General features: G+C 39.1%; 1 protein-coding gene across 2 annotated transcripts in view; it reads right to left on the minus strand.

Moving 5' to 3' along the window:
• The window catches only part of AUTS2 (activator of transcription and developmental regulator AUTS2), a 1,229,496-nt gene that overhangs the window by 917,046 nt on the left and 297,953 nt on the right, over positions 1 to 14,497 (minus strand). For both annotated transcript variants that reach the window (XM_032757630.2, XM_032757612.2), the window contains exon 2: positions 5,059 to 5,271. In XM_032757630.2, the coding sequence (XP_032613521.1) occupies positions 5,059 to 5,271 (213 nt within the window). The remainder of the gene's footprint in view (positions 1 to 5,058; positions 5,272 to 14,497) is intronic.

The following is a 14,497-nucleotide window of genomic DNA, read 5'->3' on the forward strand; positions in this document are numbered from 1 at the left end:
TGGAAGTCAGTGTGGCGATTCCTCAGGGATCTAAAACTAGAAATACCATTTGACCCAGCCATCCCATTACTGGGTATATACCCAAAGGATTATAAATCATGCTGCCATAAAGACACATGCACACGTATGTTTGTTGCGGCACTATTCACAATAGCAAAGAGTTGGAACCAACCCAAATGTCCAACAAAGATAGACTGGATTAAGAAAATGTGGCACATATACACCATGGAATACTATGCAGCCATAAAAAATGATGAGTTCACATCCTTTGTAAGGACATGGATGAAACTGGAAAACATCATTCTCAGTAAACTATCGCAAGGACAAAAAAACAAACACCACATGTTCTCACTCATAGGTGGGAATTGAACAATGAGAACTCATGGACACAGGAAGGGGAACATCACACTCCGGGGACTGTTGTGGGGTGGGGGGAGGGGGGAGGGACAGCATTAGGAGATATACCTAATGCTAAATGACGAGTTAATAGGTGCAGCAAAACAACCTGGCACATGGATACATATGTAACAAACCTGCACATTGTGCACATGTACCCTAAAACCTAAAGTATAATAATAATAATAATAATAATAATAATAATAATAATAATAATAATAAAAGAATTGACCCTTGGATTTAGCAATGTGGAGGTCGCCAGAGAACTTAATAAGAGCCATTTTGATGATATGGTCAGAGTAAAAGCCTGACTGAAATGGGATCAAGAGAGGATAGAAGAAGAGAAATCGGAGGCAGCAGCAAGAGTGGTCAACTCTTTCAAGACGTTTGGCTGTGAAGAGAAGGAGAGAAATGGGGTAGTAGCTAGAAGAGTAGATGAGGCAAAGAGATGTTTTCCTAAGATGGGAGAACTAATGGCATGTGTATATATGGAAGAGAAATAGAAGCAATCAGAAGAAACATCCACAGACTCTTATATTTACCCATCAGTCTGCACCTACCTATGTGCTCTGCCTCCTCTTCTGTTACCTCAGATGAACTTTTTCAGTTCACAGCTAATACCCGCGTTTCCACTTGCATAATAGATCCTGTCCTCTCTCCTCTACTCAAGAAATCAGCAATTCCTTCTCTCCCACTAAAGTTTCCTTGTCTCCCACTAAAATTTCTCTCTTTACCTACTATTTTGACATTGAAATAAAAAGTCAGGTCAATAGTTGGATGGGGGATTAGAAAAAAAAAAAAAAAGAAGTCAGATATACTGAAACTAAACTCAATGCCCTGGGAAGGGTTAAGTTTTCCCAAAGTGTTTCTCAGGAAGTTATAATTTGGCTTATTGGTTTAGCAACACGTGACTTCCTTGTGTTCCCGAGTAGTTTCATTGTGACTTGGTCTCCCAATTAGAGAATAAAGCTCCTTAAGGAGAGGACCTGTGCAACCTCTTTTGCTTTTCCCACCCCCAAATCTCCACTGAGAAAAAAAAGTACCATGTCCTTGTAAGTAAATGATAAAACTTTTTTTATATCATGTCTAAGTGCTTACATCATGAACAAATAGTTCATTTACGGAGGTCAGAAAGACTGCGCTATTTTGTATAAGAGTTGTATAAGAGGTAACTTATTCATTTCTTCATAATTTTTAAGCCCTTTGGGAAGTAAGAAAAGTATTCAAATTTCTCATATCAAAAAGTGCAACCATTTGCCAAGACAGGTGCCACCTCAGCATCTTCTAAGGCAGTATGTATTTATACTTAAAAACATAACCCAACAAATAAGTTAAGTGTCAGTTTAAAAGCTTTCTTTTGGTAGTATGGAAAAACATCACAAGAACTTGGGTTTTATAACCAGGAAGTGAAGGAATAAGCAGTTTGGTTTTAGAACTACACATCTTTCCTATAAAAGTATTATAATCTCACTCTCCGAGTAAAAAGATTAGCTGCCTTCAATGGAGTCTCAGAAAAAAAAAATCCTATTATTTCCTCTTTACTAAGGAGTAACATCTTCCCATAATTACAGGAAAGCTGTGCATTAAGTTGTCTGCTCAGGAAGTACCATTTCCTAATAAGATGCAAACCTAATTCACTCTCACCAAGTCAGAAATAAAGACTAAGTTCTCGCCTCTTCCCTATTTCATCTGTAGTTCTCAATAACAGGCACTAAATGACAATCCATTAATGTAGAAATACTCCTCAAAGCTCACTCTCATCTCAAGGTCCCCTCCCAGCTAAGATGGTCAGATTCAGTTTCTTTACCTGATAAGAGGCAAAGGCAGGCGATAAAGTAATTGTGATATTTGCAGGCATCTAGGATGATAGGAAAGCAATCACAAGTATTCTTCAGACAAGCTTTCTGAACATCTACTATGGTCATTAAACACTCATGTGTCACCTTTTACCAATGATCACATAACAGATGGCACTTGTCTGGGCTGACACACAATGGACCACTCCCCTCCCTCCTACTATAAATGCATCTTACCCCTCTCCTTTAAATGTCTTCATATCACATGAAAACAAAATTTTAAAGAAAAAAAAAACATTAAAAATAAATATCTTCACAGAGCCTATCAGTTACAGACTAACTCCAAAACAGCATTACCTTCAGACCTACAGACTCCTTACAGACCTCTACGATGCTGTATTTGTGTTATTCATAAATTTAAAAAACTATGGGACCCAGAGGGAGGAGCCTAAGAAACATTCAAGTCCAAGCCCTTCATTTTCCAGATGGGCTGTTACCAGATGGTGACTTGTTTGGGATTTCATAATAGCACAAGTGATTCTAAGAATATTAAAAATGAGAAGTATTATGGCCTTATCTCAATTATCACCTTCTGCATTCCTTCTTACTAGAAATGTAACACTTGATTGGATAGCATATTTTGGCATCAACATTGAAGATAAGAAAATACTCCTTGTTTTTAAAAGTTTTACATAGGGCCAAAGATACAATTCATGCTTTCCTTCTCCATGATTCATAAAGAGTCAAAATACTTGCTTTTCAAATATGTTACCTAAAACAAAGATAGGTTTGATTTCAAATACCATTAGTACCAGAGACTTGGCCATTAAGACCAGAAGCTACTCAAATTTAAGATGTGTTAAGTCCTAGTCTTCTTTTCCGATCATAAAACTCTGTCACCAGAGGGCCTTGAAAGTCTTGAAGTAGTAGAAAGAAATACAAAGGATAATTCTGAGGACACAGAATAGAAAAGTCAGATCACGTCTAGAAGAAAAAGATTCAAGGATGAGGATCCGCAGTTTGGTGTTAACTCAGAATAAGAAGCCTTCCTTTTTACCCTGCTGGGACGGGGGCCTGAGGGAGAGGGGGGTGGTTACATTGCAATCTCTCTCCACTGAGATTAATTACTTTTCTCACATATCTCACACAGAGAGGCATGAGTTAGGAGTCACAAATACCACAGGAACATCACCTTTTATAGAACTTAGGCTTTCCTCCCTCTGCCCAACTCCCTATCAAGAAAAAAATAAACAAAACTTCATCCAAATATGGAAAACAGAGCAAACCACAGAACTAGAGATATCTGGGTCTAAACCCTGGCTCCTTCCCTCATTGCCAAGGCCTCAGACAAGTCACTTTATCTCTTTGAGCCCTCGTTTCCATAACTGTTAAGTAACCATGATATTACCTACTAGACAGGGTTGTTGTACAAATTATAGGTTATACTATAAAAACTCCCTCACTGAATGTAGCATAGTATGCATTAGGTAAATGTTAATAATTACTATTATAACTCCAGTCTGGCATTTCAGGACACAAGTGTGCCTTTGGCAACACTGTGCTGGTTGTCAGATTTAGGGCATTACCTTGGAAGCCTTCTGGGTCCATCTGAAACCCATTACCTCAGATGTTTTACCAGGATTATATCCTTCACTATGTATGAGGCAGAATTCTGACACCAAACTGCCCACTACATCATATTGAGGCTTTCGATCTTTCCAATCTTTTCACTAAAAGCCATCACCCAAATACGCTCTTGATTCTTTTTAAGAGTGACTTCCAACCAGGTTGACTGTTTTCAAATAAGAAACTTCTTAAAACTACAAACGTCATTAGGTCCTAAAGAGAGGCCAGAAATTTGGGTTTAGTAGCTCTCATTATATGATTCTCAAGATCTGTGCGTTGGGGAACCATTGTTTTGTTTGATCCCAGATCTCCTTGCCTCTGCAGAGAAACATCTGCAAACCAAAAATTACCTATTCAACTTCTAATTAGCAGCACCTGCTCTGTAAACCACAATTCCTTCCTCTGCTTTCTTTAGTCATAGTCAATCCTACCCAATAGTCCTGCCAAAAATAAATAAAACACACCCAGGACACAGGTAACTAACTTGACAGGCACTGAAGCCTCTGGATTTGTGCAGAAAAACTGCTATAAACAGCTTCATATCTCATTATTAATCCATCTCATGTGGGGATTTCCACAGGCAGAAAGGCTTCCCAAATGCCAAGAGCTATACTTTCTTGTGGATCATTGAAACCTAATTATTAACAGGCCAGTAAGCCTCACTATCAGACGTTCATACAATCAACAGATCACAAAGATAGTCTTGAATTATAGCCTATGGAGAACAACTAAGACACCAAAAGGCAAATTCATTTCTTTGCCATTGCCCTCCCAGATGCCACAATATCTGAGCTTACCTGGAAAATATAAATCTCAGCAAGGCACTTCTCACACACAGGAAATCATTTTAGCACCTTAGAACCATGAGATGCACAATGTATGTGACGAAATCCTCCTGTTCCATTTATCCTAATTGCAAAGATCTCTCCCCTACAAGCAAGTCCATCTTGACAACTGTTAAGACTGGTCTGCCATAAATACCAGTACCGCTAGCATCAAACTTTGTTGCATAAAGCACATCTGACTGAAAGGGCACCATGCTGAAGTTTCAAATCCTCATAAAAAGCGCTGAGATTGGGTTTTAGATTCTTTTAAAAGCACGCACACAGCTTTGTTGGACAACCACTTCAGCATCCCACCAAGGATATCTTCTCCACCTGTTACGAAGAACCACAGTGGAGGAAGCACCTAAGGAAGGGATTTTGCGGCCATAGGAAAGAGCGAACCCAAGCTTCCTCACCTGTCTGAGTGCCTTCGGCATTTTCTTTCTCTTCCCAAGGTGCTGGCAGAGATTGCGGTCATTTTCTCGATCTGAGCTGTAGTGGTGTGGGTGGCTGAGTCTGCTCTTCTTTGAATGAAAGGACAAGCCATTGGTAAGTGCTTCTCGTTTCTTCTTGGTCAGGGGCGTCTGGCGTTTCTCCACACGTTCCTGAGGCTTAAGTGCTACATCTTTCTGTAGAAAAGAAGAGAAGGAAAGGGAAGTAGTGGTTACAAATGCATCTAGGGTCACAGCCAAAATATAGGCTAAATACTAAAGAGTGTTACTACTAAGTGGGAGAGGGATACGAAAGCGGGATATGAGAACACCTAAAACTAAGAAACATGGCTCTCAATTTTCCTGACTCCTTAATGCCATCACAAATTATATATCCTTTCTATTATTACTGCACAGAAAACTAAACAAAACACAAGTATATGCATCAAAAGTGATTTCACTGCTCCCTGGGATAGCAGGTTTCTGTTTGATTTGGTGCTGGGTCCAGCACACAATGGCATTCCCCAAGGAAGTGCAACACACTCATTTCCCAAGTTGGTACATCAATTATGTTTCAGAAAATGAGCACTAAGTGCATGCTCAATTCAAAACAAATAGCACCCAACTGAATTTATCAGGTCCAGGTGGATGTGAGCCAGCAAGAAAGAACTGTCTATTCATATGATTAAAATGTTTCCTTAATGCATTATATTTTTTACCACATGTTCCTCTAAGCATCCTTTATTTCCATTTTCTTTGCAAAATGTAACAACAATATTATCACCAAGATCAACAGCAACTTTTTATTTATTCCTGTGTGTGGCTGAGGATGGGGAGGTGGGTAGGAAATGGGAAATCAGTGTCCTTGAATGGGGAACTGCATCTGTAGAAACTACAGGTGAGCATTTCAGGCCACATGACCTGATAAGAGTTCTGTGCCTCTAGGCAGCTCAGTACACACCAAGGTTCCAAAAGACTGGGCTTTTAGTGACCAGACACTGACATTATTCATTATGAGAAGTGGAGTAAGTCACTACAACTCTGAGACCATGTGCAAAATGGGCTCTCAGAACATCAAACAAACCACATACATGCAAATATCCTCTGCCCTGTGAGAAATGATGCACACACTAAGCAATAAAATGAAAATGTTTTGGCACTCAGTTATTTGGAAACTAGTGGATCTAATCCTCTTAACACAGAAAATCCCCCTCATGAAGCCTCACCACACTTCCTCGGTTTCTGCAGTCCTAAATGAACTTTTTAAAAATTTTTTCATTTCTGGGGTACATAGCAGGCATATATATTTATGACTTACATGAGATTTTTTGATACAGGCATGCAATGGGTAATAATCACATCAGGGTAAATGGGGTATCCATTACCTCAAACATGTATCCTTTGCATTTCAAACAATCCAATTATATTATTTATTTTTAAATGAACAATTAAATTTTTTACTATCTAAATGTACATTTAAAAATAAAACAAAACCAAAATAGAAATTTCCTTTTACTCATTTCTCCTTAAAATACCGCTCTCTTTCCTCCCTTTCACATCCAATTTTCTCAAGGTAACTGTTCTGCTGCAATATCCCAGCCCTCCCAACTTTACATGCATGGTACTCCCTGATGTCTCTCCCCAAATCAGCCATTCCTATTAGTTTGAGACCTTGAGCCTTGTTATGATCTGAATGTTTGTGTCTCCCCAGAATTTTTTTTTTTTTTTTTTTTTTGAGACAGAGTTCGCTCTCTTGCAACGGCACGACCTTGGCTCACTGCAACCTCCGCCTCCCCAGTTCAAGCGATTCCCTGCCTCAGCCTCCCGAGTAGGTGGGGTTACAGATGCCTGCCACCACACCCAGCCTTTTTTTTTTTTTTTTTTTTTGTATTTTTAGTAGAGACGGGGTTTCACCATGTTGGCCAGGAGATGGGGGGCTTTGGGAGTTGACTGGATCATGAGGGTGGAACCCTCATAAAGGGGATTAGTGCCCTTATAAAGGGCCTAAGGGAGTCTGTTTGCCCCTCTACCATGTGAGAACAGGTACCATCCATGAGGAACAAGCTCTCACCAGACACAGAATCTGCTGGTGCCTCAACCTTGGACTTCCCAGCCTCCAGAACTGTGAGAAATAAATGTTTCTTGTTTATAAGCTACTCAGTTTATGACATTTTGCTAATGCAGCCTGGACAAACTAACGCAGGCCTTTACACTGATTTGCCTTGGCCTCAAAAGGCCTCTCTTACACACTCCTCCCTTTTCTAGTTCAGTGACTCTTAGCAGTGTTGCCCACTCAGGGAGACCTTTCTTGTAATACAAAGTACGCTATTCTCAGGTCTTCACTCATTCAACAATTATGTTTTGTGTGCCCAGTACATGCCAAGTACAAATGTAGCACTGATCTATGTTTAGGATGATAATGGTGTGGGGAAAAGTCACCACCCTCATAGAGCCTAGAATTTACAGGACAAATACTAATCAAATCACGCAAATATATCATTGCAAACTGACTTAACAATGCTAAAGGATAGGTTATGGGTGCTAAAACTAAGGGAAATGATATAGTCCAGAGGAGAGGGTTAGAGCTGAGAAAATGACTGCTATTTGACCTAGATCTGAAAGGCTGAACAGAGAGAACAGCTTATGCAAAGGCCTTGAGGCAGCTGGGTGCATAATCTCTTGAAAGAATGTGAAAGAGGGGAGGGACTAAGTAGTTCATCTCAGTAACCCCAGTGCTTCACATAAGTGCTTCACATAAACCAGGCAAATAGTAGGTGGCCAATGTATTGGTCAATAAATACATAAATAAAGGAATCAACTAGTTAAAACATCCAAACCTATAAAGCACAACACTGACTTTAAAATAGTCTAAGCTGTCTCTAATATACAGCGTAGCAAGCCAGAAAGGGTGATAGAAGCAGGAAACCAAGGAATCTAGTGTGCACTGCTGGTATACACGAAGGATCACAGCAAACAGCAAGAAACTCCAGAAAAGGGGAAAGGCCTTATCCTTAAGAGTAAGAAGATATCAAAGATAACAGTCTACAAGGCAAATAAGCAGCTTCTGGCCTAATTTCCAGCTGCTACCACTACCGACGATTAACCCTCTGCCATCGGAAAGGTAGCTCTCCTGAGGCAATGAGGATGTTTTGAAAAGTGTTTTAGGGGACAAGTCGAGATCAAAGCAAGCGCACATGGCCATTGATTTCCAAGCCTTGCATGCTATGCCTAACACACAGTAAATGTTCAATGAATGGCTGCTGAACTGAATTCCTGTGTCCAGTGTCCACAGCCTCAGTCAGCTATGCCAGGCATTTGCTCAGCTCAAAAATGTTCTGTTTAGTCTCACATCTAACCAAAACAGCTGCCATAAAGAGACACTCAGGAATAATGGCGACACTAGCAGACGGCACCAGGTGAGTTCCAACATGGGCTGCTTCTATATAATGTGATTAAATTGTACCACTTCTAAGTGTAATATAAAAACTCCCCACAGGGTATAAAGCTCCTTTCTTTGTCACACAACCCACCTACTGCCCTGCATCATATGCATGTAGAGTATCAGATTAATAAACAAATGATGCTTAATAATGTATTCACTGTGCTTTTAAAAAAATTATACCATTCTCTTTGGAGACCAAATCTTTCATACTGAAGGTGCTTCCAAAGTATATTGAAAATTATGTGCAATTCCATACAAATGTGAATTAATATTTATGAGAGTATGTTATAATTTTTTCCAAATCCATTTTATTTTCATGTAGCATATTAATCAAGGAATTCTCACTGCACTGCAGAATAGCTACACAGAGCAAATGGACCCCATGCCGTGACATTAGCTTGTAAGAGACCTGCTGAAGTCTTAGCAGCAGTAGTACAATCATCTTAGCTCCAATTAATATTGAGATTTTCCACTCTGGGGGGGAAGAAGAGAGAGAGAGGATCAAAGTGTGTCTAGAGGTGGTGGCTTAAGAGGTAAGAAAAAATGAAGAGTCTATAAAAACTTTTTATTATGTAACACGTTTATATTTTCCAAGACTAGAGATTATTTTTTTCAAAGGTAGATCTTTATTTATAAATTACTATATAGATTTTTTGGTACAAATCCTGAATAAACCAGACCACTCTTTGTTCATTCCCTCTATAAACAGGTACTGACTGCTTACCATTTATAAAGTAAAATAACCATTTAATTTTTTCATTGACTGTCTTGGGGAAAAGTGACAAAAACGATCCATTATAAGCATTAAGAATCAAAGACAAAGACTGATTATAAACTAATCATCTTATCAACAGTCACAAGAGTTGTGCACATGACTACATGCCTGTGTAATTGTTTGTAAACATATACCCACCAATGCTTTCCTCCACCACCAACCAACCAGTAGCACTAATTTAAGAACTTCCTTAAGGAAACCTGGGCAGTCTCTAGTATTGCTATAATATAGGGAGGGAAATTATCTGGTATATAAAAAAACTTTTTGAGATCAATGAATGGCAATTTTCAAAGGCCTGTTGATTCATTCATCTACCATGATCTAGGCTAGTGGTTTGCAAGAGAAACTGTCCATCAGAATTACCTGAAGAATTTTTTGAAAATAAGATGACTGTAGCCCATATTCTGCAAGGAAAGCACTAGCAAATGAAGAGTGGCAGAACATGCCACCCCAAAACATGCTATTTAGGCCTAAGGATTATTTTAAAGCTAAAGGCACTTGAAAAACAATAGAAACAAAAGAGATAGGAGAAAAGAAACATTATCACCAGAAACACCTGAGATGGGAAAAAACTCTCATGTGAAAGATGATCTCCCTATAGTAGGAAAGAAGAAATTTTCTCGTTTCTAGAGTGGGGAGTCCAGAAAAATGTGTATCAACAGATCTTATTAACTCTTATCTTCCTTTAGCCACATCATTTATTTTAGTTACTTTTCCACAACTGCCACTCTGTTCAACCTACTAAATAAGGATTCAAGATTTGCCACTTTTTGGGTGTTCATTTTCCTGTGGGGACTCCTATATATGTGTCAAAATCCATATGCTTTTCTTCTGTTAATCTATTTTACATCAATTTAATACTCAGGCTCAGCTAGAGACCCTAACAGGGTAAAGATAAAAAACTGCCTTGCTTACACAAGCACTAGGAGAGAAAGGCAGGAGGGCAGAAGGATAAGAAAGAAATCTGTAAAAAAAAAAAACGCTTTAAGGCATTCATTTGACAGTCACAGAAGAAGCAGGAAAGAAAGCAAGAAAGCCAGGGAGCCACGAACAGGAGGCTGGCTGAGAGGCAAAAAGATTTAGACATATTGGCTGGCAATAGAGGGGGTAAGTGTACAAGCCATGCACAACAGATGTGAATAGGTTTGGAGAATAGTCGAAATTATGTGATTTTTAGGTCACTGGTGATGGAGGGCAGGGTCACAGTAGCACGTATGTGGAGAGGCTCAGAGACTGACAAAGGCAATTTCCTTCAACACCCCGCCTTCTTCAGAATAGGCGATCTTGCTCTTGACTTTCCCTTCTCCCAAATTACAATCTTCCACCAAAGGCCTCCTCACCACTCTTGAATTTCAAAATGAGATGGTTCAGTGTTGTGCAAACTAAGAGAGAGTAACAAATTGCAGATGAAACACTATGTAAGCTGCAGGGCTCCATTTGCTGATTACAGATGAAGCCAGAGACAATAGAAAATGAGGGCACAATTTGTCTGCCTTGCATGAAGTGGGTTACAGAAAGTCTCCGCCTGATTTTTCCAAGCAAACTAACCTGAGGGCAGTCCATCACTTACAAAGCATTTGTGATACATGTGTCTGCATGCGCCCAAATGAGTGTACATGTGTGAGAGGGGCTTGCAATTTAAACAGAGCCTCTTCTGTTAGTTATCTGATCTTAGAGACCTTAAAGAAAATAACAAAGAAGCCAGGAGAAAAAGAAAAAAGTGCTTTGCCTGTCCCCAATGACATAATGACATAATGGCTGTGTCCTGTCATTTTGGTCTGTCAAGTCCCTTGCTGGTTTATTGTATACCATTTGTACTTGTTTTTGAATGGTTTTACAAACACTGATTCCACCAATAACGAGTCTCCAGTGATAAGAAATGAAAAATTAGAAAACTACTAACTCTAGATAGATATGTTCACAACAGTCCCCAACTTTGCACTTTTGAGCAAATGGACTTTATGAACACATTTTCAGAGCCTAAACTTTTTAGAAAGTAGAGAAGACTACTATCTGTAGGAATGTACAAGGCATCCAGGATGGCATTCAAACATTAATCCCTAAGGTTCACATCTTTTAAAAACAAATATCAAAACACAAAACACCTACTATGTGCATACACATTGCCATCTGTTGGAAATATCTAAGAAAGAATTCCTAAACTCAGGCTGCTTATCCAGGGAAACAGGCAAATTAATGAACTATTATAGTAAAGTAGGTTAGAGGAGGAGCAAGTCAGGTGCTCTGTACTGCCATCTTTCATACCACATTAAAATTGCATCACTATGTTGGCATAAAGATAGAAAAACAGATCAAAGGAACAGAATAGTCCAGAAAGAGACCCACACATATATCAACAACTGATTTCCAGGCAAAAGCTATTCTACAGAGAAATAAGTCTTTTAAACAAATGGTGATAGAATAGGTAATCATATGCAAAATTTTAATCCAGACTCCAATCTAAATAGAAAAAACTAACACAAACTGTATTATAAACCTGAATGTAAAACCTAAAACCATAAAACTTCTAAGAGAAAACTCTTGTAATCTTGGGTTAGGCTAAGATTTCTTACGTATGACACCAAAGGCATAATCCATAAGAGAAAAAATTGATAAATTATACTTCATCAAGAATTAAAATTTTGCTCTTCAAAAGACACTGTCAAGAAAACAAAGTCACTGTTCTGTGAGTTACCAGGAGAGTAAAAAATACATAAATAGATAAGTCACAGAATGGAAAAATATTTTTTTAATGTGTATCTGATAAGTTTTGTATACAGAATATATTAATTTAATAAATTATTGGGCCAGGCATGATGGCTCACACCTGTAATCCCAGCACTTTAGGAGGCCAAGGCAGGAAGATTGCCTGAGGTCGGGAGTTCGAGACCAGCCTGGTCAATACAAAAATTAGCTAGGTGTGGTGGTACGCGCCTATAGTCCCAGCTACTCGGGAGGCTGGGCAGGAGAATCACTTTAACCCAGGAGGTGGAGGTTGCAGTGAGCCGAGATTGCACCACTGCACTCCAGCCTGGGCGACAGAGCAAGACTCCATCTTAAAAAAAAAAAAATTCTCAAAACTAAAAAAGGAAACAACCCAATTTTTTAAATAAGCAAAAGATTCAGATACTTTGCTAAAGAAGGTATCTGGGGCCGGGTATGGTGGCTCACGCCTGTAATCCCAGCACTTTGGGAGGCCAGGGCAGATGGATCACGAGGCAGGAGATCGAGACCATCCTGACTAACAGGGTGAAACCCTGTCTCTACTAAAAATACAAAAAAATTAGCTGGGCATGGTGTCACGCGCCTGTAATTCCAGCTACTCAGAGGCTGAGGCAGGAGAATCGCTTGAACCCAGAGGGCAGAGGTTGCAGTGAGCCGAGATTGCACCACTGCACTCCAGCCTGGACGACAGAGAGAGACTCCATCTCAAAAAAAAAAAAAAAAAGATAGCTGTCTGGAAGGTGAATGAATACATAAAACAAGAGTTAACATCAGTAGTCATTAGGGAAATACAACTTAAAACCACCATGAGGTACCACTACACACATATAAAATGGCTGAAATAAGAATGACCCTAGCAAGAGTGGGCAAGGATGAAGGAGACGCTCATACATACACTACTGGTGAGAATATGAAACAGCACAACCACTTTGGAAGAAAGTTTAGTGGTTTCTTTAAAAGTTCTAAGTACACCGACCATATGATCCAACCATTCTACTCCTAGGTATTTCCCTAAGAGAAATTAAAGTACATGTCTACATGAAGAGCTACACATGAATGCTCCTAGCAGATGTGCAATGCTTCTAAAACTGCAAACAACCCAAATGTACATCAATAGATGAATGGATAAACAAACTGTGGTTGTAACCATTCAATGGAATACTACTCAGCAATAAAAAGAAATAACCTCCTGATACAGGTGGCATGAATACATCTCAAAATAAGTATGCCAAGTGAAAGAAATCAGACAGAAAAGATAATATTCTGTATGATCCCATTTATATAAAATCCTAGGAAATATGAACTAATTGATAGCAACAGCAAGCAGGCTATTGGCTTCCTGGGAGAGATAGGAAGAAGGGATTATAAAGGGACATAAGGAAACTTTTGGGGTGAACATGTTCGCTGTCTTGATTGTGGCAGTGGTTTCATGGGTATATACACATGTCAAAACTCATCAAATTGTAGATTGTTAATTTGTGCAGTTTGCTGGAATATAAATTATACCTCCATAAAGCTGGTTTTTTAAAAAAGGGAGCCCTTGCCATCATGCATAACTGGCATATAATTATTCCTAACAACTAGATTACATTCAGTGCTCATTAAAAGAAACTCATCTTTTAGAATCCTAAAACCGAGGGATGACCACGCTCTGGGAGCACTGGCTTTAGGCCATAAAGTAGCCATGAAATTTCCACTGGAGACAACTCAGTTGTGAAACTTTTGTAAAGTTTTCTTATCTTTCTATCTGGTAGCCTGATTACTGTTTGGCCACATCCCCTCCCATGAGCACGTTAGCCAATAAGCAAAGAAAGAAAAAATAAATTTTACTGCTCCTAAATGTGAAAGAATTGAGGCAATTTATTAAAACATACTTAATGTACATAATGATACACATATGGAATCTAAATAAAGATGAGAGGGACAAGGTTTAAAAAAATAGATCAGGTACAGATAAATTCAATAAATAAAAGGCACCTGTCAATGGTGCAGTGCCACTGTCAAAGGTGAGAAGAGAACAAAACAAAAGAACACAAAACCAGACACACTGTGAAGCTCTCCCAAACTCAGGTATGGGATGAGGTCACGACTATCAGTTTAAGTGAGATTTTTGCACACTCTGTGAATTGAAAACATCCCAGCAGTCTCCCATTCCCATAGATACTTGAGAGTTGGCTGCTATTAAACCTTAACACGCTCAAAGTAGTTGAGCCCCTGGCAACCAGATGCTATTGCTTAAAACAGTTTAGGCTCTCAGCCCTGAAGGATTCCTAAAATTGGATTACAGTCCCTTCAGATAATCTGAGAAATACAGCATGACGAAAAGGAAACCTTAAAAAAAATTAACTCCTCCATAACAACAACATTCTGAAAGCTGAGCACAGCATGACTGAGGCAGAAAATCTCATCAGTGAGGGCTTAGGGCAATAACGTACACAAAGGGCGAATCCAAAAAGGCAAAAAGGACCATACAACAGAAGATA

Source organism: Hylobates moloch, unplaced genomic scaffold, assembly GCF_009828535.3.
Source record: "Hylobates moloch isolate HMO894 unplaced genomic scaffold, HMol_V3 SCAFFOLD_1, whole genome shotgun sequence".
Taxonomy (NCBI): domain Eukaryota; kingdom Metazoa; phylum Chordata; class Mammalia; order Primates; family Hylobatidae; genus Hylobates; species Hylobates moloch.